This window comes from Pieris brassicae, chromosome 7 (genome assembly GCF_905147105.1).
Source record: "Pieris brassicae chromosome 7, ilPieBrab1.1, whole genome shotgun sequence".
Lineage (NCBI taxonomy): Eukaryota > Metazoa > Arthropoda > Insecta > Lepidoptera > Pieridae > Pieris > Pieris brassicae.
The window spans coordinates 18,209,247-18,237,062 of NC_059671.1; the positions used below are offsets into that span (position 1 = coordinate 18,209,247).

Below are 27,816 nucleotides of genomic sequence, written 5' to 3' on the forward strand. Positions count from 1 at the left end.
TGTAATGGCTTCTTTACGGCGTCTATGCGTACAAATACGTATTCACATGATTGTAGGTCGCGGTGAACGAATATGGGTTTTGTGTTGCTGTGTGGTTGACTCGGCATAGGTTGCAGGTTACGTATTTCGTCGCGCAGCTGATCGATGTAGCCAGAGTCCATGATGACGTCATTGCAGGTCGTTGATAACAAATCACCGGGTAAGCGTATGTTGCAACCGTAGGTAAGCTGAGCGACGCTTACGCCGGTGTCACTTCGCATAGCGGCGCGTAATCCGAGTAGGACGGTTGGGAGCTCGTTGATCCAGCTTCTTGCGGTCTGTAGTCTTGCTTTTAATGCGGCTTTAAGGACACGGTGCCATCGTTCGATGATACCGTTACACTGTGCGTGGTATGAAGTTGTACGCGTTTTTTCGATTCCTAGTAAGCGAGAAAGAGATGCAAATACTCTGCTTTCAAATTGGCGTCCTTGGTCCGTTGTTATTGTTACAGGACAACCGAAACGGGAAATCCAACCTTCGTATACCGCTTTGGCGACGTCTTCAGCTGATATTTCGCATAATGGGTATGCTTCGGGCCATCTTGTTGCTCTGTCGATCATTGTCACGAGGTATCGATGACCGCTGGCCGCGGTAGGTAGCGGACCAACGATATCGATGTGAACGTGTTCGAATCGTTCGGTTGGTGAAAAAATTGATAATTGACTTGATGTGTGGCGTTGTATTTTGGCGCGCTGACACTGTAGGCATACTTTTGCCCACTTGCCGACGTCTGCGTTCATTGAGGGCCAAAAGTAACGTTGCGTAATTAATTTTCTCGTAGTCTTGATTCCAGGGTGGCTAACGTTATGTACTGCGTTGAATGCGGTACGTCGGTATTCTTCTGGTAGGTACGGACGTAACTGTGAGGTTGAAGTTTCGCAGTGTAATTTGATATTTGAGACGGGCAGGTTGACTTTCTTGAAACATAAGTTGCTCTGTAGACTGAGTGCTTTAATGGTATCGCTATCGCGTTCTTGAGCTTCTGCAAGTAGATTGTAGTCAATCGGCGATGGACAGGTGATTGCTTCGACACGTGATAATGCATCTGCGGCTGCATTTTGAGATCCACTGACGTGTCGTATATCAGTGGTAAATTCGCTGATATAAAGTAGCTGTCGGGTGCGTCTCGGTGATTCGCTGTTTGTATTTGTTTTTGTGTAAGCGAAAGTTAGCGGCTTGTGGTCGGTGAATATTATTATTTCTCGTCCCTCGAACATTTTGCGAAAATGTTTGACAGCCATGTAGATGGCGAGTAGCTCTCGATCGTAGGTACTGTAGCGAGTCTGTGCGTCGGTGAATTTCTTCGAGAAATAGCCGAGTGGTTGCCATGAGTTGTTGATAAATTGGTTGAGTGCGGCACCAGCTGTTTTGTCGCTAGCGTCGCTGAATATAGCAAGTGTCGCCTGGTGAGACGGATGAGCAAGTAAAGCGGCGTTTTTTATGCTCTCTTTACATGCTTCATAAGCTTGCGTTGATTCAGTGGTCCAGTCGATCTTAGTTTTGTCACGCTTTTTGACGTTGTGCAGGTAGGTATTTAACGGCGCTTGTATGGTGGCGGCATCTTTGATATTTTCACGGTAAAAGTTTATCATACCGAGAAAACGTCGTAGTTCTTCTACGGTTTGTGGTTTTGGAAAATCTGTAATAGCTTGTACCTTCTCTTGGGGTGGCTGTATTCCTTCCGCTGTGACTTGGTGACCGAGGAATTTCACAGTTGGCTGGCCGAAAACACATTTTGATGGGTTGATGGTGATGCCGTATTCTTCTAGTCGCTGTAATACGATGCGTAGATGTTTTCGGTGCTCTTCCTCGTCGATTGATGCTATGAGTAGATCATCAACGAAAGGGAATACGAAGTCGAGTTCGCGCAGTACTTCGTGAATAAAGCGTTGGAAAGTCTGTCCGGCGTTCTTTAGACCAGGACACATGCGCGGAAACTCGAAAAGACCAAAAGGTGTGATGATGGCGGTTTTCTCCACATCTTGCTCGCTGACTGGCAGTTGTTGGTACGCGCGATTGAGGTCGAGTGTGGAGAAAATTTTCTTCCCTGCGAGTTGGTATGTGAAGTCACGTATGCGTGGTATGGGATACCGATCGGGCTTGGTTATGGCGTTGAGTCTTCGGTAATCGCCACACACGCGTAGGTCTCCATTCTTCTTTGGCACGACGTGAAGAGGTGATGCCCAAGGGCTTTTGCTTGGTCTGCATAACCCTTGATCGATCATGTTTTGGAATTCTTTCCTGACCATTTCGTAACGATGCGGTGCAATGGGGCGTGGCTTGCAGTGAAGGGGAGGTCCATTTGTTTCAATGAAGTGTTCAACGGAATGTTTGGGACTAAGCTTCATTGAAGTGATTCTGGTTGTGCCTGGGAAATCTTCTAGTATGCTGTGGTAATTTTGCTCAATGTCAATACTACGAACTGTAGGTATGTCTGCAGTACTGAGTTGAGCGTTTGTTACCAGTTTTGTTTTCCCGTCGATCAATCTTCTGTTTTTTACGTCGACAATGAGGTGGTGGTACTGCAAGAAATCTGCTCCCAGGATTGCCTTAGACACATCTGCTATGACGAATTTCCATGTATATGGTCTTCGGAGGTTAAGATCGAGTTGGAGTGACTTCTCTCCGTATGTTGGAATGACCGTGTTGTTGGCGGCGTAGAGTTGAAACGGCAGTGGTTTTTCGCGTGAGCCTTTTGCCTTTGGTAGCACGGAGATATTGGCTCCTGTGTCGACCAAAAAGGTATGTTTAGTTACCCTGTCGGTAACGAAAAGGCGGTGTGATGATTCGGTAACGCCGGTTCCCGCCGCGGCCAGCGTTACTTTTAGTTTTCCGACTGGTTTATGGGCTTGAAACTGCATGGTGGTGCGCATTTCTTCGCGTCCATACCGTAGCGATGATGGTAATAGCAGTACGGCATTGGAGATTTTTTCCGGCTTCGATCTTCCATCTGCGACTCTCGTCGGTTTTCGTTGCGCTTTGTTGATGCGTTCCGCGAGCGTGATTGTAAATGGTAGCGAGAACGACTGTTGCGGTAGTTGTCGCGCGGTTGTACTCGTAGCTCGGCAACTTCCAAAGACAACCTTCTTATTTCACCGATAAGGGTGTCGATGGTTGGTTGTTCTGGAATTGGTGGCGATGCTACAGGTGTGAAAGGCGTTGCGACGGCAGCGATGTGTTGCGACGGCGTGTGGACTTCCATCATCTTGTCCGCGAGCAAGGTCAGGTCGTCAAGCGTCGTGTTGATTTTAAACGCTTCGCTGACGACTAGCACGGAACGAATGTGTGGCGGCAGATGCTCGAGCCACATCATTTTGATGGTGCTCTCGGGAAATTTGTCCTTGTTAAGCTGCTTCATTTGCCTCATCAGCTGGCTGGGTTTCTGGTCTCCAAGCTCAACTTGCGACAGTAGCTTCTTCGTTTGTGCGCTGTTAGATTCTTCGTATAGCGATATTAAACGGTCTTTAATGGCGTTGTAGTAATCTGCTTCCGGCGGCGAGCAAATGAGATCAGCGATGTTTTGGATATCTTGCTTTTCAAGCTGTGCGATGACCATCTGGGCGAGCTGGGCCTGGCTTCGTTTCAGATCGGCGGTTGCTGCTTCGAAACTGCAGAACCAGAGGAGCGGCTGGTCGCGCCAGAATGGTGGGACACGGAGCGACAGTGAGATACCGGAGACTTCTTGGCTCGACGGATGTGATGAAACTTGACGCTCTGCACCGGAATTTTCTGTGTTCGTCATCTTCAATTTTCTTGGTGTTCTTCTCGGGGTCACCACTTTAGGGTAGTTTTACTTTAGGTTGTTTGGTCCTTATTTGGTTAAAATAAAACTTCCTAATAATTCGTTGAGAAGAGGTGAAGATGGAATGTGGAATGTGTTTAATTTTTAAAAACTGTAGATTTATATACAAAAATTATCCTACCTGGCCACTAGTGGTAACATGTGGTACCAAGATGCGAAGGGTGCGTAGACAATAAAATCGAGGCGCGGCAAAAAGTTGTCCTAACGGTAACGCAATTAACTGTTCTTTTCAGAACAAATTATTGTTTCATGACGACACGTACTAATCACCTACAGGCTTAATCAAGATGCCTGGAAGGAAAATGGAAACTTTAACACATGCCTGCTGAAAAATGATTCTAACTGCAGACGGCTCCTTTCTTTAACTCACTCCTACAACCTTTAAAACTTACATCTCAATGCCCATAAAGTCCCCGGTCTTACTCCGTCACTTTTAGATCTTATTTTTGTTTCCTCTCCTCACCTTGTCACTAAGCATGGGCAACTTCCTGCTGTCATCTTCTCACATCATGACCTTCTTTATTTCTCCTTTTAAGCGAAGCCACCCAAACAGAAGCCCTGCTAGTAACGGTAGTTATGCGTCGCAGCTTTGGTGGAATCGACCATGAGAGCCTGCTCAGTGATGCATCCAAAATTGACTGAAGTGGTCTGTACGACTTAGCTTATTACGAACCTCTTTGATAACCCCCCCCCCCCTAGTGAGGCGTGTCTCTTAAACATGCTCCCTGACTCTCTGACGATATAAAAAGCTTGATTCACAAAAAAAACAGAGCCATAGCTAAGATAGCATAAATGAGAACTGCTAAATCTAATGCGGAGCGTGAAAAATATAAAGTAGTTCGCGATCGTTGTAATCAACACCTTTTACTGCCTACGATAAGTCTGCTCTTGGAAAGACGCTCAATAATCTTGAATCTCTTCCTACTCCAAACTTCGTGCCTTGATTGAATTTGACTGAATTCGCTGAGTGCGAAGGGGAGGGTTGCATGCTGTCCATCTCGTCGGATGTAATCAAGTTTGTCGCGCTTTGATCTTACCTACCTTGCCAGCTGTTCATATATCATATATTCAATTATTCAGTTACTAATGGTAAATTTCCTACTTCTTGGAAGGATAGTTTAGTTATTTCTATGCCCAAACGGCCCGATCCCATTAACTTTTCTGACTTCCGGCCCTTTTTTTATTCTACCATTCCTATCAAAACTCTGAAAAGCCTTATACACTCACAGCTTAGTAAATTCTGAATAAAAACTCCATTTAAGACCCTCTCCAATCGAGCTTCCGCCCGACTACTGCATTGGTTAAGGTTTCTGACGACATTACCGAGGGATGGATGGTGGGCAGCTCACTGTTCTCACTCTGCTTGACTTTAGCAATGATTTTAATATTGTGGACTTTGTGGAATTTTGCTTGGGTTGCTTCGCTCTAAAAAATCCCTCCATTCGCTTTTGACTGGTTTGATAGCTATCTTAACGGTCGTATTAAAATCAATGATACCCACACTCAGTGGAATAATGTAAGTACTGGTGCTCCGCAGGGTGGTGTACTTTTGCCTCTTTTATTTTCTATCTTTATCAACACCTGTCAGCACATCTATCGGCACCTTTTTGTAGTCTGTGCTGTCAAATACAACCAAACACTGTGATCAAAAAAGTTAGGTTAGTACAATCTGTAACAATCACTAGTCTTGTATACATATCTGTGGTGAAAAAAAAATCTAGTAATCTATCACTATGGACAATGGATAGTGGATATTGGATATCCAGTTCTGTGCAAAGAAACAGATATATTGTTTGTATTTTCCAAAAATAAAGAATTCAACATTGTAATCTTATTATTTAATAAAAAGTATAATATCAGTTAGTCAGGAAATTGGATTGAATATATAAATAACATACAATGGTGAGTATATCTTAGAAAGCGGCATTGAATATTAATTGAATTAAGTTCTTTTCAGGTTATATTATTTATATTGTTTTCTTTATTGAATCTTAACAGTAAACTTTATGTTTGCTTGTGGAAAATAAAAGTAAATCATAAAAAAAATATGATTGTTATTTGCGTAATAAAACATATTCAATTTGAATTTTATTTTTAACGTATACACGTTATTAACATCCAAAATTTCAAGATGTTGCTCAAGAAATTATTTATGATTATTTAAGAAAATATCTCAAGTAGACATTGTGAAATACTTGATATTTTATGTTTGTTTTTCTTTGCAGGCTAGAAATGCTGAAAAGGCTATGTAAGTGAAATTATTTAATCCTGGACCTAATCTTGGGGAATCTAAATAATAATTATCAATATTATACTTTATTTTACAAAATTATGAGTATTTTTAGAAAGCAATGAAAGGAAATATAGAAGTTATAAAAGCTTATCTAAACTTTAAATTTTAGTATATATCTTATAATCTAAATTTTTTAGGACTACTTTGGCTCGCTGGAGAGCAGCCCAAGTCCAAGAAGCTGGAGGACAGCGCGAGCGCCGGCCTTACTTAGCATCTGAATGTAATGATCTACCACAAGCCGAGAAGTGGAGACTCCAAATTGTCAGAGAAATTGCTAAGAAAGTGGCTCAAATACAAAATGGTAAATGGTGCAATTTATACTAGAATTACAAAAATCATGTCTAGTTAACATATAAATCTTCCTTTCTTTCTATTGGTTTATGTAAAATAACAAACAATATTTAGATATATAACACAAAATTGCTTTATTTTTATTCGGTAACTTTATTATCTTACATTTAGATTTAACAAATTTTATATTTTTAGATTTAAACTATATTTTTATATGTAGCGGTAGGATCATATTGTCTCTGAAACAATGCTTAATATACTTTATAACTGCTAATATATACATATGTTATCTGTAACACAAAAAAAACTTATAAATATTTAAAATTTAAAGTAACGGTAATCTATTAGGCCATGGCCATTTTTAAATAGCCGAACCTGTCATCAAAATTTTATGTATCAATTTTCCAAATTATGTTATATTCTGAGCATACACTAACATGGACCAAATTAGTTTACAAGAACCTCAATCTCACGAAGAAAGTATCAAATCGCAGAACAAATCAGTAATACATTCAGAATATCCTCTGACATTGGAGGCTGAAAATGAAACATTAGGTTTTCCAAACATGCCATCCATATCTACCTTAAATACCCAGAAGCCATCAAGTCCTATATCGTCAAAAAGAGGTACTCCACGGGCATCAATTAAAAGTGATGGAAAACGTAATAGCAGAATACTAAGTCCACAAAGTCCTAAAAGCATAAGCCTTAAATCTCCTGTGGGAGGCAAGTTAACTGACATTGCAAGTAGTCTTATTAGGGAACCTGAAAAAGAAGCATCTAAGGAAGATTTAAGTATTACACGAGGCTCGGTTCCTGTTATAAACAACATAGATAAAATAGCTAACATGACAAAGAAATTAACAAGTGAAGCCAATGCATTAAGAGAATCTATAAAAAGTTTAAGCGATGATATTACGAAAACTAAAGAAGTATTTGCCGCCGAAGATGCTGAAGATGTTAATTTTCCATACCACCTTTTTCTTATTGAGCTTATCATTAACAGAATACATATGAAGTGTGATTGCTTTGAGTTGGATTACAACAACCTTGTCATTGCTGCAAATTTTCTTGGAAAGCAACCAATAGTTCTCTACGACATGTCTTATGGAAAAGTTGTTGATTTTGATCACTTAAACGTTGGAAAATCGATCTTATTCGCTATGACATACGATAAAATTTGCGGTATTAAGGAGTTTGTTGTAAATCTTCAAATGTCTAAGCAACCACCTTGCTCAAACTGTGTTACGAAAATTGCTGAAACGAAAATGGATTACACAAAACAATTCTCCAAACTAAGAGAGGAACTATGCAAAAAGTGGACAGAGGAACAGCCGACGGACAATATTATATGTACGACTTCTACGCCGCTATCGAAACAAATGTTTTATTTATATTGTGGTGACAGCGACCAGAACGAGTCTATCGGGATGGTAGAAATAACAACGCGAATGTCTTTTCTTGGAAAAGAAATTACAACGGCATTTAGCGCTACATCAAAACCTCAAGGAACTGCATATCTTCGAAAAGAAGATAATGGAATGTCCCTCTATGCATGTCAGAATGTTGAGATGGACTGCCAAGGCAAAGTACTGCTAGACGAAGAGGTCCTTACGAGACGCGAGGTACCGCGTAGTATGCACACGATGTCGTCGCGTAGACCGGAAAGTCCAGTCTCACAGTTGTCAACTTTGTCTCCTCAATCAACTAGAGAATATGTTGCCCAACAGAAACATATATACAACCAAGGTAACTTAGATCTAGGAAATTTATTTTTATCTTTCAGCAATACGATACTTAATTAACCTTCTGTTTTAGAAAGCCCCAACAAATATGACGAAATATTTGCAAAAGTGAACTCTAATGAATTAAAAATACGGGTGCCTAAAAGCACAAAGATCGATAGAATGGGAAAATACGATAAGATTCAAGAATTATGTACATGTGAAGAAACTCCGTATAACACTGGCGACCAAATTCAGTTTCAACTGCCAAATGACAGAGCCTCCAACACTTATACGTCAAACTTAATGTACACTCATAAAACACACGATAAGCGATCAGATAAAGATAGGAGGATCATTAACATAACACCAAGTAATTGCCCGGTTCCAGTGAATATGTCGAAACAAATACACCCCCAAAAAGATGTTTTTATTCTTAAAATAGGAAAGAAATTGGAAACAAAAGATAAGAAAACAGATCTGGAAATTGAGCTCATTACTCCAAAGGCGCCACAGCAACCCACAATAAATAATAACTTATCCCAGCAGTGTAGCTCCAGCGATATTAAAATGAAACCGTCGAAATCAGACGTTAAAAAGGGTAAAAAGAAAAAGACGAAAAGTAAAACGGATTTAAAAGCGAAGAAGAATAAAAACAAGAGCCCCAACAAATCCAAGAAGATAAAAAAATAACTTTTTTAATTTGTCATTTTCAAAACATTAAAAATAATATAGTCTGAGGCGATTGTGACTTTGTCGTTTTCTTTATTGTATTATGGTACTCATAATTATGACCCCCTAAAATATTAACATTTTTAGCTGGACTCGGAGAATTTCGGATACGTGATTTGAATGACGAAATTAACAAGTTGATGCGGGAAAAACGTCATTGGGAAGTGCAGATAAGATCACTAGGCGGGCCCGACCATGCTAGAGTAGGCCCGCGGATGTTGGACCAAGATGGCAAGGAAGTGCCAGGAAACCGGGGTTACAAGTATTTTGGCGCAGCCAAGGATTTACCAGGTTTGTTGATATTTCTAATAAGTTTATTATTACAAATTAGTCAACTTTCCTAGATTTCCTGAATGTATGAATGAATTCAATAATATAACACGCTTATTAATTAAATTAATATTACAATAGGATTATACTAATACAATAATATTATTAATAATTTGTCAATTACTAAAAAAGTACAACGGTAGGCAAGAGACATGGCTTATTAGATAAAAATACAACACTTTTTTAACAGTTACAGAACAAGCAACAACAACAATAATTAAAAAAAAATTGTAAACAATAAACAACAACTAATTTATGATTTATTGTCAGCCATAAATCCATAATAAATCACTCCAAACGTCTCTTAAAGGCGCCACTGTATTGGCAATTGTAATCGACGCAAACTATTAAATAGTTGCCCGTCAAACGTCAGCAAACTCTGGCCGTAATTTGTTCGAATTTTTGGCAAGGCAATGTAGCTTACATTTTTTCTTTTTTGTATAGTCAGATTAGTATGGATATGGTTGTTACTTGATACAATTAGTAAATAGATTGTTAAAACATATTATTTATCATTTTAACGATTTTACAATTCAGCAATGAACGTAGATCTTCTAGGTACCATTCTGTACAGATATTATTTTTAATTTCAGTGAACAGAATTTCTGCAAAACTTGCGACTCCTTGGAGTGTTAGAAATAATGTTCATTTCTAAATTTTAGGAGTGAGAGAATTATTCGAGCAAGAGCCTCCACCACCGCCTCGTAGAACGCGCGCAGATCTTATGCGTGACGTGGATGCAGATTACTACGGATACAGAGATGATGATGATGGGCTCCTGGAACCGTTGGAGAAGGAGGCTGAGAAAGACGGTAAATTATAAAATGAATATATGGAATGTAACACATACACACAAAAAAAATGTGAGTTATGTGTTGTTATAGAAATATACGGTGTATTAATACTTCTTGTTTTTGTTACAGCAATAGCAAGAGTAATGGATGAATGGGAAAGAAATAAAGAGCAGAACACAGAAGAAGATATACCCGAAGAGGAGAATATCTATCCAGAAGACGTAAGTTCGTTCAGTTTCAGTAATAGCTGATTATGCTCGATATCGATATAGAGTAAAACTAAGTGGCCTTGAAAGGAAGTAATTTGATCGTATTTACAAATATTTTCATTCTAATCTTAAGTTAAATATATCTGAAATATATATTTTGAAAAAAGTAGGTAGGGTGTAGTAGGTGACAAAGATCATTCAATAAAAGGTAGGTTTTCTTGATGATACGAAAATTCATTGCAGTCATAACTAGTAGACGGAGAGTCGTTATCTTCTATAATATTGCTAGAAGTAGTTTAAGGAAGTCTCCGAATCATGTTTTAGTATTGAAGATTTGATATTATATAAATTGATTATTCTAACAAGGCAACAACGAAAGAGCAGAGCTCTTACTCTGTAACTTCCAGTACCGATGGTTATGTATGGAATGTCGATGTACATCTCAAAATCTGTAAAACTAACCTCATTATATAGACAGTAAGGACTCAGTTGTAGGATGTAAAAAAGTGCGTGCATACAAAGTACACATGTCAGAAGCGAAACTTCTTTGTAAATTAATTATTACTAAGGTAAAAGCCCCAATAGACAATCATGTGCCAGTATATGATCACTCCATGTATTTGTACATTCATTCACACTGTTTATGTGCTAATGATAATATAAATGAACAAAACATCTGCGTTTACTGCACAAGACGCGACTGAATTGCCATCTAAAGTTTTAAACAAATACATCCACCAACAGCGTGTATTTTTTCTTGATCTCCCTTACTCTCTTGTCGATCTTTTTCACTTGCTTGCTCTCTATTCTCACTCCAGGGCTACGTTCGCCCTTTCTCACTCTCTCAACCGGTCTCAATCGCTCTCACCCTTTTCTTCGACACAAACGCTGCACATCTTTGTGACACTAATATTATTATTATTGCGTTTCATCCGTAAAAATTATACCCTCATACGCCTAAAAAAGTTTCACTTCAAAAACATTTGTCGTCATATTACAAAAATCCATGATAGTAAGATAAAATAATAATAAAATACGTAATTTCATTTCCAGCCCGAAGACAAAAGACTAGAAGATGACGAAGAAAAACCAGTTTCACACGTAGCAGTGCCGTCACAGAAAGATGTAGAAGAAGCATTACTCAGAAGAAAGAAACAAGAGTTATTGGAGAAATATGGCTGTCTCGATGTAAAGATTGAAGGAAGTTGACCTTAGTTATGAATAAATTTATTTTTACATAAAATTGTATTCATTTCGTAAAATTAAAAATGTTTTTAATTTAACATCCACAAAAATTAAATTATACAACACCGAATTTTTTTTTTTTGTAAAATTTTATTGATTAATAGCTTTTTTAAAATAATACTTTTTAAATTAAAAATATAGGCAAAATGATGTATATCTTATACACGAAGAGTTTATGTACTGACAATACCGCTAATAATGAATTGTGTAATAAAGTGTGTGTGTGTGCGTGTCTTGTCAACTACAATCCGCTCGAATATACGTGACTTCACGTGACAAAACAAATTCACGATTATAACCAGAGCACTAGGAATCCGTGGAGCACCACCAACTCTTATAGAATGGACAAACAAAGAGCTATACAGTTCACCGTTAATTCCCCAACACGAGGCATTGTCAGCAGAGGTTGTCCACAAGGAGTCCTAGCACCACTACTGTGGAACCTTGTAGTTAACGAGCTTATTACAGAACTCAGCGCTGGCAATCTCTACACAGTGGGATATGCGGACGACATAGCTATCTTAATATCGGGGAGCTTTGAAAGCACCTTATGGGACCTCATGAGAAGGGCTTCCAAAGTGATTGAGAGGTGGAGCATGAGCTGTCTGTCAACCCATCAAAAACAGAGTTAATAACTCTTTACAAACAGAAGAGTTCTTGGACAGTACAGACTTCCAAAACTCTCAAAACTCATACTTAAGAGTGAAATCAAGTACTTAGGTGTGATTTTGGACAGTAAACTGCTCTGGAACAAACCTAGAACACAAACTAAACAAAGCAACGATCGCCTTCTATGAATGCAAAAAGATGCTAGGCGTGAAATGGGGCTAATCGCCTATGTCAGTATATGGCTATATACTGACATAAGCAGGCCAATGCTAGCCCATGGAGCCCTGGTTTGGTGGCCAAGATCAGATTTTCAAACCGAAATTACGAAACTTGAACCCTTCCAGAGGCTTGCCTTGTCCGCTGCTAGCGGTTGCATGAGAACAACACCAACTGCAGCAATGGAGATAGCCCTGCAGATGGGTCCTCTGGACCTCCACATACAGTAGGAGGCAGCCCTAGCTGCCATCAGTGCTGGATCTATGGGAAAAAAATCACTATACACACAGTGATTGTCAATAGAGTATGAAGATGGTTTGTAAATAGTTATTGTTAGCTTTGCGAATGTCGTTCTTAATTATCCACCTAAGACGTTTAAATTCTAAACACGCGTTACTATCAATAAGAAACTTCCACTGCCAATGAAGTTGCGTTTTAGTTCTTAATTTAGCAATGATTTAATTACTAAAATATACAGAGTAGACCCTTTGGTTACTTATTTTTTTTTTCTAGGAAAACATTGATCAAAAGAGCTATATCAACATCATCAATAGCAAGTAATTGTCTCCAGTCTACGACTTTTACGATACAAAATAACGAAAAAAAAAATTCCCTTATTAAAGTTTCATTGAGTTATGTTAGTAATATTCGATGGTTTGCGCAGGTTGTTAGAAATGTAATTAAGAGTTACTCTTAAGGGTGGATGATGACAACGGGACAACTCATCACCTGAATCTACCGCTACCACATTTACTCTGCTGTAACTCGACTCTTCACCTGTAAGGACTGCATCTAACCCTCCTGTTCCTCCTGTTCTGAACTGAATTAAGCCCAGTTCAACAAGGAAACAGTTAAAATTCATTATATATATAAAAATTCGCCTAATATCAAAACTTTTACTTTGTTATGGAATCTCGCTTTTGGCTTTCAGGGCCTTTACAGCTCAGCTCGGGCTGTTTTGGCGAGCGTAGCTCGGCCTGAATGGCGTTTTATGCCTAGGCTAGCGCAAGGGCGTCTCCTGTGAGACTCGAACCTCGGCTTGGGCCGTCGCGGGGTGGTCAATCGCCTGAAGGGCAGGACGGAAGCTAACTGGAGTGAGCGAAGTGCGAAGTAAAGTTCCTCGCCTTGCCCGGTGTAGGCGGTTTTTTACCCTTATATGTGTTTGGCTATTTTTATTATTATTGACTGCGCGGGCGGCTTTTAATTTATTAACTACGGTAATTGGATCGTCCGGATCCGCCAGTGTATGTCGAGGCCTCCTACGAGCTTTTTTTTGGGAAGGAAAATATTACTTACATAATCAAACAAGTTTATATACAATTTTTCAGAAGTGGAAGGTGGTAAATAGACAACACAAACATATATATACTGGCCTATAAAATTAAATCTTCAACGTCGCTTCTTTCATATTCTGGTAAACGCGTAAGGGGCCTTTTGACAAAATCATAACACCCCCTCCAGGACGCCCACGGTCTCTGCGAATAAGAGTCCAGTCACCATCTTATTGATGGTGACAGGTCTCTCACATACAGAACTATCCAGATTTGTTTGTTAAAGCGACCAATTCGACTCCGATAGGCGTTCGTTCTGAATGTTAGTAATTTCTGTTAATGCATTTTTGCTTCCGATGTCCTTAGTTGAGAACCGAGAATCAACTAACTCTGCTCCGTAAGCCTTTCCTTTGCTTTACTAGCGTATATTGGTCAATATTAGTACTAAGGGTACAATAACACACCGAACAATCACAAAATTTCAGAACTCTTAAGAAAAATGAAACAATAGCACTGTATATCATAATATTTATTTTGAACAACTTTGTTAATAAACATAGTCAAATATAAGCAAAATATACAGAGTACGGACACGCTTCGTGCATCCTTGATGAACAGACAAATGTACTTTTGTCTCATTCTAATTTCGCTCGAACGAGTGAGACGTATATACATTTAGAGTACATAAACACTACCATTGTAGGCCAACAAGACATAACAGGAACAATTGCACTGGTTTAAATTAAATAATATAGCGTGTAACTAGAGTTGCCATATGGAAAATATAATTTGCAAGAATAAAACTAAAGAAAGTATGAAAAATAAAGCAGACCTGGAAAATATAATTGTAACATACCCAAAAAAGCGGGAGTTTCTTTTATGACAACTTTATTTTAACGCATTAATTGTCGTTTTTAATTCACAAAAATAGTTGACCAGACATCGGAATGTATAAAACATTAAGCTCAATACAGTTAAGGAGTTACTACCAACCACTATTCGTTCTAAAGGAATAACTTTGCTACATCTTATATGAGAAAATATACCATTCACCATATTGTTTCGTAAACAGTAGCGCGGGCGCAACTAAAGCTTACCTATAAATCTAGAACTATATACACGCAATATAGGAAAAATACTATATTACTAAATAATTTCTCGATCTAACTCATTTAATCGTCGATACAAAAGCAATACTAGAATCTCTGAAAGTTAATTTACCACCACAAAATCGTAAGTACCAAATCAGACTATCTATTTTTTAAGATACACACAATATTAAATTATATAAACTATAGATAATACTATCTGTTTTATAATCTATGACAGTATCCTCAGCAGAAATTAGCTTTGACAAGTACAACGTAAACGTCAGTTTTTGACAGTTACGTTTTTGACTGACAGAAGATAATGCAATTCTGTAATTCATAATACGACCAAAATTTTTCTTTATAATCATGTTGTTTTATTTTACACATTATCTATTGGATTCTACGTATTGTTCGTGCTAAGGGTACATATTTTTGCGTCAAAATGTACTTATATTCCTATAATGAAATGCGAAATAAATAATTGTGATAGTTTTACCTTATCGAAACTAGCAACACCGATCTTAAACTATTTCGAGTCGAATGTTTAATTAAATAAAAAGGAGTATGTACAAACAAAGCAAGTAAAGAAATAAATCAATTTTTTTAAGGAAACATTAAAAAAAACATGGAATATTAAGCTGTTTTTAGCTGCACCAAAAATATCGAGTATAATTGGATATTGCTTTCCTTCTCATACGAGAGAGTAATGAGCAGGACAGCGATCATTTATGTCTGGAATAGATTCTGTTGTTTGGTGTCGTTTTCGAACTCGCTCCATGCGTTATTTAATTCCATAAATATCATTTTTGCTATATTCTCGTTCTGAGTTCCCATTTGCTGGAAAAAAATGTTTTTGCAATTATTTATTTACACTAGTAGGATAAAGTATAGACATTTTTTTATAATTTAATTTTTGCTTATTTAGCTACGTCTTATAAATATTGAAAAAAACCTATTTGGTTAAATGGATATTTGTATGAGTTTGTTACACAAGTTTACGTTTAAAGCTGAAACAATTAAAAAATCAACACAAAATTAAATCACTCATAATCAGTGATTATTTTTTATATGAACACAATTAGGCACAAGACAATAAGTTACTTAAAAACAATGTATAAGTCCGATTTAGTTATAAATACTTAAACAACTTTGTTTGACCTGAATGCATGTGATATTGCTAAAATGAGACAAAATCAAATTCCCCAATTATATGTATGTTTGTCCACACAATTATCAGAAACTAAAAATCACTCACTCTTCTTAATAACTTAGAAAACAATACAAGTTTCATGAGTATATGACAAGAATATGAAATCTGAAAAATGATTCACCTTATCAGGATGTACAGCGAGACAGGCCTTCCTATAGTTCCGTTTGACGTCTGCTGGAGTCACCAACTGGGACATGTCACATCGTGTCCATCGACAGTCTTCCCAAACAACTGTATGCAGCGAACAGAGCAGGGCTCGAATGTTTGCCTTTTTGCCTTCCGTCTGGTTTAAATAACCTTAGTTAAATTACACCATACACAGTTCAACATTCGAGTTATCCTAATGTTGTAGAATAAATATAATATAAAATACTACGACATCATGGAACATTACGATCTAGCCTAACTTAAGACTAATAAGTAATTTAATTAATGTCTTTTGTTACAACAGCTTTTACACATTAAGAAAAACAATTTTTGAACGAATTAAAGCTATGTATTATTATTAAAAACTTATAATTATTTACATAATTCTAAATTTTTCTGACGTTTCGATTTTTAGTCGATATCGACTTCGGGGCAATAAATACAGATAAAACAACTTTCTCTGCGGCTGTGATGCTTTTGACATTTAACACCTTTTGTCTTCAGTCACCGTGACCACGCACGCTGAAAAGCACGCGAAACGTCAGAAAAAAATTTAAATTTAGAATTATGTAAATAATTATAAGTTTTAGTAATAATACAGAGCTTTAATCCGTTCAAAAAGGGTTTTTCTTAAAGTAATTTAAGTCTAACTAAAAAGTATATAAGTAGTAATTATCTAAAAAGGATTGTTATCATAAGTAAGTGTCCAATAACGCTACTTATAGTCTATATTAAAGCCAAGACACTCTGTTCTTGTGTTCAATTTCTTTTTAATTCACTGTTTAGCACTTAATATTAAAGTACACTAACACTAATTCACTAGTTCAAATGGTTGTGTCCTTTTCAATCTTCTCACTAGGTCTGTGGTGTCAAGGAGTTGAATAGCCTCGACATTCACGTGATGGTGGAGCCTATGTTCGTGGGCTCCAGCAGTCTTTTTTATTAATGTGGTGACTTCCTCTACATTAAGGTCCCGATGGAGGTCGTAATTGGGAATGTACCAGAATAACATAATATGGCAATATTATACTTAGTCTTTTGTTAAGCTTTTGGGAGAAAACACTTTTTAACCGGATTGAAGCTATGTATTATTTATAAATTTATAATTATTTTACATTATTATAATTAGGCAGTTTTTTCGCGCACCACCGCTATGTGGAACCAGCTACCCACTGAAGTATTTCCGAACCAATTCGACTTACGGTCCTTCAAGAAAAGAGCGTACCAATTCTTGTAGGGCCGGCAACGCACTTGCGAGCCTTCTGGTAATGCGAATGTCCATGGGCGGCGGTATCGCTTAACATCAGGTGAGCCTCTTGCCCGTTTGCCTGCTATCAAATAAAAAAAATTTTCGACGTTTCGCGTGCTTTACAGCATGCATGGTCACGGTTACTAAAGACAAAAGGTGTTGAATATCAAAAGTACACAGCTGTAGCTATCGACTAAAAGATGACTGGTTTGTGTAAGGCAAATTCGTACGCCATTGTGCGAGGCAGAAAAGCAAATAAAGATTTATTATTATGTTTAACTGGTTACTTTAGCTCTAGCACGCTTTAGTAGGAGCAGTGTTGGCCTAGTGGCTTCAGCGTGCCACTCTCATCCCTGAGGTCGTAAGTTCGATCCCCGGCTGAACATCAATGGACTTTATATGTGCGCATTTCTTCGATATACCTTCGTGAATATCCGGTAAGAAGTATGTAGAACTTTAATACGTTCATAAACAGTACGTAGCGTACGTAGCCAATACGTACGCTACGTACTACACATACATACATACAGCAGATTTATTTCAATTATTATTACATTTTTAATGATTTTTGTTAGTGATTCATTTATATATGAATAAAAAAATCTGCGCAAAATTAAAGACATTTCTATAAATATAACTTGTATATAAATATATACACATGTATTCGAATGTTTCTGTCATATTTCCTTGATAAATAAATATATATTTATAGGTTAGAACACAAAATATTAAAGAGCTTATACGATGCTAACCGAAACACGATTTTCTGATATAACTGAAAATCTTCTATACATGCCTTACTCCTATTGTGTATAACATATATATCTTAATATATATAAATCTCCTGTCACGATGTTTGTCCCCGATGGACTCCTAAACTACTTAACCGATTTTAAATTAAATTGGCACACCGTGAGCAGTCTGGTCCAACTTAAGAGATAGGATAGCTTAGATCTTTAATTATAGTTGCAATTTTATTTTATTGCAAATTATTTGTCTATAATTAATTGACAGTCACAATTATCTGTTAACTCCAAAAGATTCTAACAGATGTCAATACTTTTCGACTGGATTGAGTAAGTGATCAATAGATGGCACTGCTATGCTAAAATTCAACATCATGATTACCACGTGTTATTGAGGCTAAAGTATAAATTTAATTTATTTTGTACTAAACGAAATACCGTGAAATTCAATTATTTCTAACCAACCACGTGTTACTTAGACCGAAGTGTAAATCAAATTAAAAAAATAGTGACGATAATAAAGTGAAATTATTCTTTCGTGTCACGGTATTAAGGCTAACTAAAACCACATTAAGGAGAAACGAAGTTCGCGGGGGCAGCTAGTAGTGTAATAAAAATCATACCCAATCGATAATCTTCAGCTTTTCGGGATCCATTTCTTTGACCATTTCCTCTTTCCTCATGGCGTTCATCGTCTTCGGTCCAGAGTCACGTTTCGCGAAGTCGTATCCCTGACTTCCAAGAAGGTCTCCGAACACATCCGCCGGCTTCTTGACTTTCTCCTCGGCCGGTTTTGGTGCATCGAAATGGCTTCGGCTGGAAAAATAAAATTAATGTTTTTTTTATCCCTCGATGCAACAAAAGATTAGGAACATAGTATATTTTTATTAACATCTAAATATTATGTATTCACATAGGAGACATCGACACTTATTAGGCGGGCTGAAAACTTCGTAGCCTGACCCATAGATGGCGCTACCTGTATAAAATAATTATGTTTTTTTAGTTCTTTCGAAAGACACATGTATAAATTCTTGTACTATTAGTTTGTCAGATATAGTATCGTATAATCGTCGTATCGCTCTTGATAATAAAATCAAAGATTAAATAATTCTAATTTTACATTAACGACTAGTTTTTAAATTAAGATCATAATTTGTAGTTTAAAAAAATATTTCTAACTTATTTTTATGTCAGTCACCTATAGTCGGGCTGTTGTGGCGTATGCGCCCGATGCGACGGTGTATGCGCAGGAGACGCTCTGGGAGTCGCCAACGGCGATGGGCCAACATTGGCAAAAGCGGCTGGATTAGTTGCAGCCGTCGGGCCAACGTTCGCGAAAGCGGCTCCAGTACTCGTCGGGGATGGGCCGACGCTGCCAAACGCAGGGGCAGTCGGTGTCGGTTGGGCGACGTTCGGTATTACGTTGGGAGGATTATTGAGGCCCGTCCCCAAAGAACCTAGATCGGCAAAAGGGTCATTTCTCGCTTGCGCCTTTTCTAATGGAACACTTTGAGAACGACCTATAAACAGACATATCAATGATGCACAACTATAATTCAGAATTTATATAATTAATACAGAGTTTAAAGAAATAACTAAAATTGGCAAAAATAATACATTTTTTAGATGAATTTAAATTGAAAGTTTTTAAAATTTATATTAAAACCAATTAGTTATTAAATAAATTTTGATAGAATTAAAGCTTTAAAAAACTTAAAGTTCAAATTTACAAGTGCTGTATACGGTCTGTGGCTCGTCTGATGTTAAGTAGACAGATTAAGCACACATATTTATGATTCACGACTATAATTGAGAATTAAATTAAATTGAAACAGTTTCGTTAATAAAAAATCTTTGATAAATACAGATCTTAAAGAATCATACTTGAGTTTCAGAAAACAACAAAAATAAAACATTTTTTAGACGAATTTAAATTGAAAGTTTTTAAAATTTATATTTAAACCAATTAGTTGTTAAATAAATTTTGATAGAATTAAAGCTTAAAAAAACTTAAAGTTCAAATTTACAAGTGCTGTATACGGTCTGTGGCTCGCCTGATGTTAAGTAGACAGATTAAGCACACATATTTATGATTCACGACTATAATTGAGAATTAAATTAAATTGAAACAGTTTCGTTAATAAAAAATCTTTGATAAATACAGATCTTAATGAATCATACTTGAGTGTCAGAAAACAACAAAAATAAAACATTTTTTTTAGACGAATTTAAATTGAAAGTTTTTTTAAATTTATATTAAAACCAATTAGTTGTTAAATAAATTTTGATAGAATTAAAGGTTAAAAAATCTTAAAGTTCAAATTTACAAGTGCTGTATACGGTCTGTGGCTCGCCTGATGTTAAGTAGACAGATTAAGCACACATATTTATGATTCACGACTATAATTGAGAATTAAATTAAATTGAAACAGTTTCGTTAATAAAAAATCTTTGATAAATACAGATCTTAATGAATCATACTTGAGTGTCAGAAAACAACAAAAATAAAACATTTTTTTTAGACGAATTTAAATTGAAAGTTTTTTTAAATTTATATTAAAACCAATTAGTTGTTAAATAAATTTTGATAGAATTAAAGGTTAAAAAATCTTAAAGTTCAAATTTACAAGTGCTGTATACGGTCTGTGGCTCGCCTGATGTTAAGTAGACAGATTAAGCACACATATTTATGATTCACGACTATAATTGAGAATTAAATTAAATTGAAACAGTTTCGTTAATAAAAAATCTTTGATAAATACAGATCTTAATGAATCATACTTGAGTGTCAGAAAACAACAAAAATAAAACATTTTTTTTAGACGAATTTAAATTGAAAGTTTTTTTAAATTTATATTAAAACCAATTAGTTGTTAAATAAATTTTGATAGAATTAAAGGTTAAAAAATCTTAAAGTTCAAATTTACAAGTGCTGTATACGGTCTGTGGCTCGCCTGATGTTAAGTAGACAGATTAAGCACACATATTTATGATTCACGACTATAATTGAGAATTAAATTAAATTGAAACAGTTTCGTTAATAAAAAATCTTTGATAAATACAGATCTTAATGAATCATACTTGAGTGTCAGAAAACAACAAAAATAAAACATTTTTTTTAGACGAATTTAAATTGAAAGTTTTTTTAAATTTATATTAAAACCAATTAGTTGTTAAATAAATTTTGATAGAATTAAAGGTTAAAAAATCTTAAAGTTCAAATTTACAAGTGCTGTATACGGTCTGTGGCTCGCCTGATGTTAAGTAGACAGATTAAGCACACATATTTATGATTCACGACTATAATTGAGAATTAAATTAAATTGAAACAGTTTCGTTAATAAAAAATCTTTGATAAATACAGATCTTAATGAATCATACTTGAGTGTCAGAAAACAACAAAAATAAAACATTTTTTTTAGACGAATTTAAATTGAAAGTTTTTTTAAATTTATATTAAAACCAATTAGTTGTTAAATAAATTTTGATAGAATTAAAGGTTAAAAAATCTTAAAGTTCAAATTTACAAGTGCTGTATACGGTCTGTGGCTCGCCTGATGTTAAGTAGACAGATTAAGCACACATATTTATGATTCACGACTATAATTGAGAATTAAATTAAATTGAAACAGTTTCGTTAATAAAAAATCTTTGATAAATACAGATCTTAATGAATCATACTTGAGTGTCAGAAAACAACAAAAATAAAACATTTTTTTTAGACGAATTTAAATTGAAAGTTTTTTTAAATTTATATTAAAACCAATTAGTTGTTAAATAAATTTTGATAGAATTAAAGGTTAAAAAATCTTAAAGTTCAAATTTACAAGTGCTGTATACGGTCTGTGGCTCGCCTGATGTTAAGTAGACAGATTAAGCACACATATTTATGATTCACGACTATAATTGAGAATTAAATTAAATTGAAACAGTTTCGTTAATAAAAAATCTTTGATAAATACAGATCTTAATGAATCATACTTGAGTGTCAGAAAACAACAAAAATAAAACATTTTTTTTAGACGAATTTAAATTGAAAGTTTTTTTAAATTTATATTAAAACCAATTAGTTGTTAAATAAATTTTGATAGAATTAAAGCTTAAAAAAACTTAAAGTTCAAATTTGCAAGTGCTGTATACATTTTCTATGCAATTCAAATTAATAAAGTTGACGTCTTTGTTTTGGATTGTTTTATTTTTATATAACGGAGCAAACGGTCAAAGAGAAATACATTGATAACATTAACAGAGAAACAAAATTTTTTAATAAGAGACAATTAAACCATAAAAATTGCATCATACCCTCTTCCTTAATTAATTGCGGAGTCAACAGCGGCTCTTGCTTCGGCAAAGGATAATTTAAGCCGAACGGATCGAAATTGAGATCACTGGAGTTGGCGTTTGGTGCTACACTGGTCGGCGGAGGGGGCAAATCTCCGAATATGTTCTCAGAAAATGGCTGAAACCGTAAAAAAATAATCGTTCGTGATACCAATATTACAGACCGGACCTAGCAGATGTTAGTAATTAAGCATTTTGAACTATCTTGATAGGGCATGAAAGACCCCACAAAAGATAGTTGTTATATTATATTTCTGAAATTTGTATTAAAGTTATGTGATCAAAATGATTAATTGAAATTTAGGCTGGAAATCAGTTTAAATTAATTAATTTTCTTTAGTATGAGAAAAAATTACTAACGTTATTACACAAAATTGTATTCATAGCTCCGGTGATACAGACCTCACAGACAATCGTAATTTTTTTTTTATTCAAGACTGACTTTAGACATTCGAATATTATAACACGATCGATTGATAATTGATATATAGAACAAGTCGAATTGATAATTATCAGAGGGCTCGCGAGTGCGTTGCCGGCCTTTTAAGAATTGGTAAAAATTGGACTTGCAAGAGCGTACCAATTCTTAAAAACCCGTAAACACATTTGCGAGTTTTCTGGGAATGTGAGTGACCATGGGCCGTGTCGCTTAACATCAGATGAGCCCTACCTGTTTGCAGGGTCATAAAAGAATAATAGAAACACAAAAGAAGCCAGTGGCAACTCACCTGTGGATTATCATCAATCTTTTTACTCAAGAAATCACCAAAGCTCTCGTCAGCCGGTTTCTCCATCATTCCGAAGAAATCAAACGAATCTTCGCTTTTCAATTGTTTCGGTTTTGCTTCCTCTGGTTTCGCTATATTGAGGAAATCTGTTTCTGGGGCGGCTTCTTTGGGCGCGATGTTTCTTTGCGGGGAGGGTGGTGCGGGGCGGGGCGGCTTCTCCGCTTCCCTCGGAGGATAGTCCGCTGTGACTGAAAGATATTTGTCAGTATTCAAAGATAATTAAACAAAATAATTCGTAAGATATTCCAGGATATACAAACAGTCCGAAATTCAATAGTGCTAAATATAGAAAAGTTACTTAATAAATTTACATCTTTTATTATTGTCCTTTGTTAACATAGCTTTTACACATTAAGAAAACACTTTACAACACAATAATAATAATACATAGCTTCAATCCGTTTAAAAAGTGTTTTCTTTTCTATTATTTTTTATACAATGGCACGTGGTTAAACATCTGTGTAGTTCGGACGTTTGACCACAATCCCGGTAAGTAAAAAGGGGTTCTATTCAAGGAAACGCCTGTCCAGGGTATGCCCATTTAATTGACTTGAATTCGATTGATTGAGGCAAAAAAGTTGTTTGGAAATATTAGTTGTCTATTGATAACCGCTAAATGATAATACAGACACGACACTAATGCTGCAAATCTTAGAACAACCAGCCTTCTTTTGAGTTAGCCAATGACAAATTGATTTATGGTTAAGGCATGCCAGTGTCTTCACGAATTATTTTCCCTATAGGACCAAGTGTTAATTGCATACTAGAAAAATCACTACTACACTTTGAGGTAAACTACAAAAAAATGCTTGCATTTTAAAAACGCGTGATGAGACTGTTGAAGTCTCATTAAGCCTAAGTGCATTTATGATGAACGCAATGATCTATTACTAATATATTACAAAAGAATCTCATATTAAAAATATATTTCATATTAAATAAACCCAAATGCATGCACACTACAAGCGTTACATACTTGTGGGCGGTACTGCCGGCGGATTGCTTCGTAGATTGGCTGAACATTAATAATATATATTAACATTTGAAGAGAAATAAACACATTTTAGTCCTAGTACGTTACTTAGTATATAAATTGTGTATACAAATTAAGGTTAGTGTTGTGTTATACTCCATATTTTTACATCGTCTTAAGCATTCAGAAAACTGGCTAAAACGACTCTTATGCCTCATGACCGTATTTGAAATCCATCATTATCTACATAGTAGTGTCGATAATTAAAGTTTAACCACACGGTTAAAAAATTAGTCAAAACATAAGATTTCAATGTTATTAACCTAGCCACGTAGAAAAATTGGAAGATTGGTGTCTATAAATCGAGACAACCAACATCTAATAACACTTTTAACTAAGTCTCTCTCGTCTCTTTTTGCCAAATGCTTTCAATAAAAACACTTTTGCTAAGATTGATTCGGTTTTTACTCTGAAGAGAAAAAATTTAAGTCACGTGACGCCTGGCAAATACATCGAAATTATTTTGAACACGTAATGCTGATTACGACAAGAACTAAATACGGCATAATAAAATTATAAAATATACGTTAATTCCAGGTTTTTTTTTATAAAAAAAAAACATTTATTTTCGTTACACAATTCAAAAAATTATATCAAATAGATGTTTGTTTTACTTGAAAAAAAAAAAGGAAACGACAAGAAACACTTACCAAAGTTATCAACAGTTTCATCTCTCTCCAACGTCGAAGAGAATAATACATCCGACATTCGTATGGGGAAGGAATGGTCTTCTTCCCATACATCGCTTCGTGGTTTGCGGCGTTCGCCATTTTGAACCACTAGGCTTATTACCACCGACACGTTCGCCGAAAAGTGGTCATTCACGGGCGATGCATCGTCTATGCCGTCTATTTCAGATCTGAAAAATATTAATTAAATAATTATTTTCGCAGTATAGAGATTTACATTATATGGATAATTTTGGATTCCCGCATATCGACAACGCATTCTCGAGCCCTCTGGCCGTGTGGAGTGTCCATGGGCGGTATCTTAACATCAGGTGAACCTCCTGCCCGTTTGTTGTCCCTGTATTATATAAAAACAATTTTAATAGCGTATTTAAAACATTATTAGCATTAAAATACGCTTTATTTTGATATGAAACATCTATAGCCCTGGGTAAAAGCCATTGTTAGGGTGATCCATTGCGTCGCTATTTTTGACCCGGCGCAATTTGAAGTTTTTTTTAAAGATTAAAATAAATTGTGTTAAAATTAAAAAAAAAATGTCTTAAATACAAAAAAAGCATCTAATTGTAAATCTAAACCATTCACTATTCCACTTGAATCGGTCCAGTGCCTGCATCAAAGGCAAAAATTCTAATAAAAGTCGAACTTACCTAGTAAATTTAATAACGTGCTGGTCGTACGCCAAGAAACCGGTATGGAAGGAGACGGACAGCATCGGAACTCGTTGGAGTCGTCCGAGCTGTTGTCGCGCGTGGTATGCTACCACTAACACGTCACCAGACACAGTGGCGTCCAAGGGCAGTGTTACCTGTTACCAGGATTTCTTATAAAACACCAGACCGAAACCAACAGATGAGACTGTCAAAATTGAAGACATTACCGCGGCCGTAGATATGGAAGTCGAACTAGAAGACGCCACTTCTTTAAATCGCCATTTTAATTCACAAAAAAAGTCATAAATAAAATAAAAAAAGTTATAATAAAAATGAAATACCCTCTTTTTTCTCTTACGTTAAGTGATCATTTGTATATTTTATACAGGGTGTCCCAAAAGTCGACGTCAAGTCGATATTTTCTCATAGGCAATGCCACACCAGTTATCAGAAAAATTAAAAAAAAAATTAAGTCATGTATTTTTGAAGTTATTGAAATTTTCCTTTTATTCCAGAAAATGTACACCATGTGACAGTTTTTTTCATTCCTGTTGTTACAAATATTTACTTTTTGCCAATTTTTTTTCTCTTACGTCATCCCGAATAGTGCTTTATGTAACCTATGATCCTAAACCCTGTCCCAATCACTCCAACTTGTAGAAAAATGTCATTTTATACCGTACCAACTTTTCAAATAGTTCAACTGATCGTCCTGAAAAAAAAATTTACTACTCCAGTTTGGCAAGCAGCTTTAAAAGTTCGCGCATTTAATAAGGATTCTAACGTGGTATAAAACTTACTTCATTATTTCTTAGATCGGCCATAAAAAAAAATTTTTGTTAAACAAAGTCTGTTTTTAAAAATTTCTCTGGAATTACAAAAACGATTCTAGTGTACCCAAAGCGTTCCTAATAACCACAGCGTGGTTTAAATAAGATAGCGTAAAGTGTGAGCGAGACAGATAGTGACGCTACTTATTGCTATTGACACACGCACTACAGGTCAGTACGCAACGCTCCTTCGTTTACTACGCATCTTTTCGTATTCGCTGGTGTTATTTTGTGTTCTAACTACTTTGGCTTCGTTTACGGACTTGTTTGCTTGTGATTTGGATTTTACATTTGTGATCTACGACGACCTTTACTTTTCCCTGGACTTACGTGTTATTGTGTATTTGTACCATACCATGGCTACGTACACTACACAGGAATATGCTAACATGCACCTCATTCATGGGGAAAGTTTAACGGTATCGCGAGAGATACCCTAATGCAGATCGCTATCCGGATCACAGAGTTTTAACCAATGTGCACCGTCTACTGTTCTCTGAGGGCCGACTGCCAAACCAAGTGCACGGTGAAGGTAGAATTTCACTACCCTACGAGGCAGTTATCCTTCAAGCAGTTGATAAGGACCCAAGTTGTTCGGTACGTGGAATTGAGGCCAGCACAGGTGTGCCCAAAAGTACAGCTCACCGAATACTAAAAAAAAATGAGTTACATCCATTTCATGTACAGCGAGTACAATCCTTATTACCTCGAGATTATGAACCTCGGGTTGCTTTTTGCCAAACAATAATTCAAAAACACCGAGAAGACCCACAATTCTTAGAAAAAAATTTATGGTCGGACAAATCACAGTACCGTTTCAAAGTTAACATGTGGACTGGAATTTTGAACGGAAAAGTCATAGGGCCTTTTGAGGTACCAGAAGTTTTAAATGCTGAAATTTATTTAGATTTCTTACAAAATCATTTGCCCAATTTGCTGGAGGACGTGTCGCTTACTATTTTACGAGATATGTGGTTCCAGCAAGATGGTTGTCCAGCGCATTACAGCCGCTTAGTTCGAAACCACCTTAACGAGGAGTATCCAGACAGATGGATAGGGCGGGGTGGTACAATCTCGTGGCCCGCCCGCTCACCTGATTTAAATCCTCTTGATTTTTTTACTGGGGAGCAGTAAAGGAAAAAGTCTATTCCAAGTCGATTCAAAATGTAGAAGAGCTTAGACAGAGAATAGCGGAAGCAGTAGAATTTGTGAATAATGGACGATTTGCCCGCTTCATTTCACGATCTTTTTTAAGGAGATGTCGAGCCTATATTGCAGCTGAAGGACCGCAATTTGAACATCTTTTATAAAATATATAGTAATAAATCTAATCATAAAAAAAGAAACTGTCTATTTTACTTATTTGCGTCCGTATGTCATAAGCGTCACTATCTGTCTCGCTCACATTTTATGGAATGTCTCTCTCCATGTTATTTAAACCACGCTGTGGTCATTAGGAACGTTTTGGGTGCGCTAGAATC

The 27,816-nt window shown here is 36.1% G+C and overlaps 4 protein-coding genes across 6 annotated transcripts in view; 2 read left to right on the top strand and 2 right to left on the bottom strand.

Annotated features, from left to right (window-relative positions):
- Nucleotides 1-2,863: 2,863 nt before the first annotated feature.
- Nucleotides 2,864-3,595, bottom strand: LOC123712270. Its single transcript, XM_045665280.1, has one exon. It carries the CDS (start codon nucleotides 3,593-3,595, stop codon nucleotides 2,864-2,866), a length of 732 nt encoding a protein of 243 aa, XP_045521236.1.
- Nucleotides 3,596-5,579: 1,984 nt separating this feature from the next.
- Nucleotides 5,580-11,467, top strand: LOC123712287 (pre-mRNA-splicing factor ISY1 homolog). The gene is made up of 7 exons (XM_045665298.1): nucleotides 5,580-5,743; nucleotides 6,067-6,089; nucleotides 6,272-6,435; nucleotides 8,969-9,172; nucleotides 9,874-10,023; nucleotides 10,135-10,226; nucleotides 11,268-11,467. The coding sequence occupies exons 1-7, from the start codon at nucleotides 5,741-5,743 to the stop codon at nucleotides 11,421-11,423; spliced, it is 792 nt and encodes a 263-aa protein (XP_045521254.1). The 5' UTR covers nucleotides 5,580-5,740; the 3' UTR covers nucleotides 11,424-11,467.
- On the top strand, nucleotides 6,766-8,953 carry LOC123712286. The gene is made up of 2 exons (XM_045665297.1): nucleotides 6,766-8,174; nucleotides 8,244-8,953. Exons 1-2 carry the CDS (start codon nucleotides 6,863-6,865, stop codon nucleotides 8,840-8,842), a joined length of 1,911 nt encoding a protein of 636 aa, XP_045521253.1. The 5' UTR covers nucleotides 6,766-6,862; the 3' UTR covers nucleotides 8,843-8,953.
- Nucleotides 11,468-14,069: 2,602 nt separating the features above from the next.
- The window catches only part of LOC123712583 (cyclin-G-associated kinase), a 30,968-nt gene continuing 17,221 nt past the window's right edge, over nucleotides 14,070-27,816 (bottom strand). Inside the window, exons 12-20 of one of the 3 annotated variants that reach the window (XM_045665759.1) lie at nucleotides 25,503-25,660; nucleotides 24,814-25,022; nucleotides 24,107-24,145; nucleotides 23,071-23,318; nucleotides 22,304-22,460; nucleotides 19,200-19,458; nucleotides 18,622-18,814; nucleotides 15,978-16,139; nucleotides 14,070-15,483 (exon numbers count right to left, since the gene is read on the bottom strand). In XM_045665759.1, coding sequence (XP_045521715.1) covers nucleotides 15,373-15,483; nucleotides 15,978-16,139; nucleotides 18,622-18,814; nucleotides 19,200-19,458; nucleotides 22,304-22,460; nucleotides 23,071-23,318; nucleotides 24,107-24,145; nucleotides 24,814-25,022; nucleotides 25,503-25,660 — 1,536 coding nt within the window. In that variant the 3' untranslated portion in view covers nucleotides 14,070-15,372. Of the gene's footprint in view, nucleotides 15,484-15,977; nucleotides 16,140-18,621; nucleotides 18,815-19,199; nucleotides 19,522-22,303; nucleotides 22,461-23,070; nucleotides 23,319-24,106; nucleotides 24,146-24,813; nucleotides 25,023-25,502; nucleotides 25,661-27,816 lie in introns of all 3 variants that reach the window. The other 2 variants (XM_045665757.1, XM_045665758.1) reach the window with 2 other exon arrangements.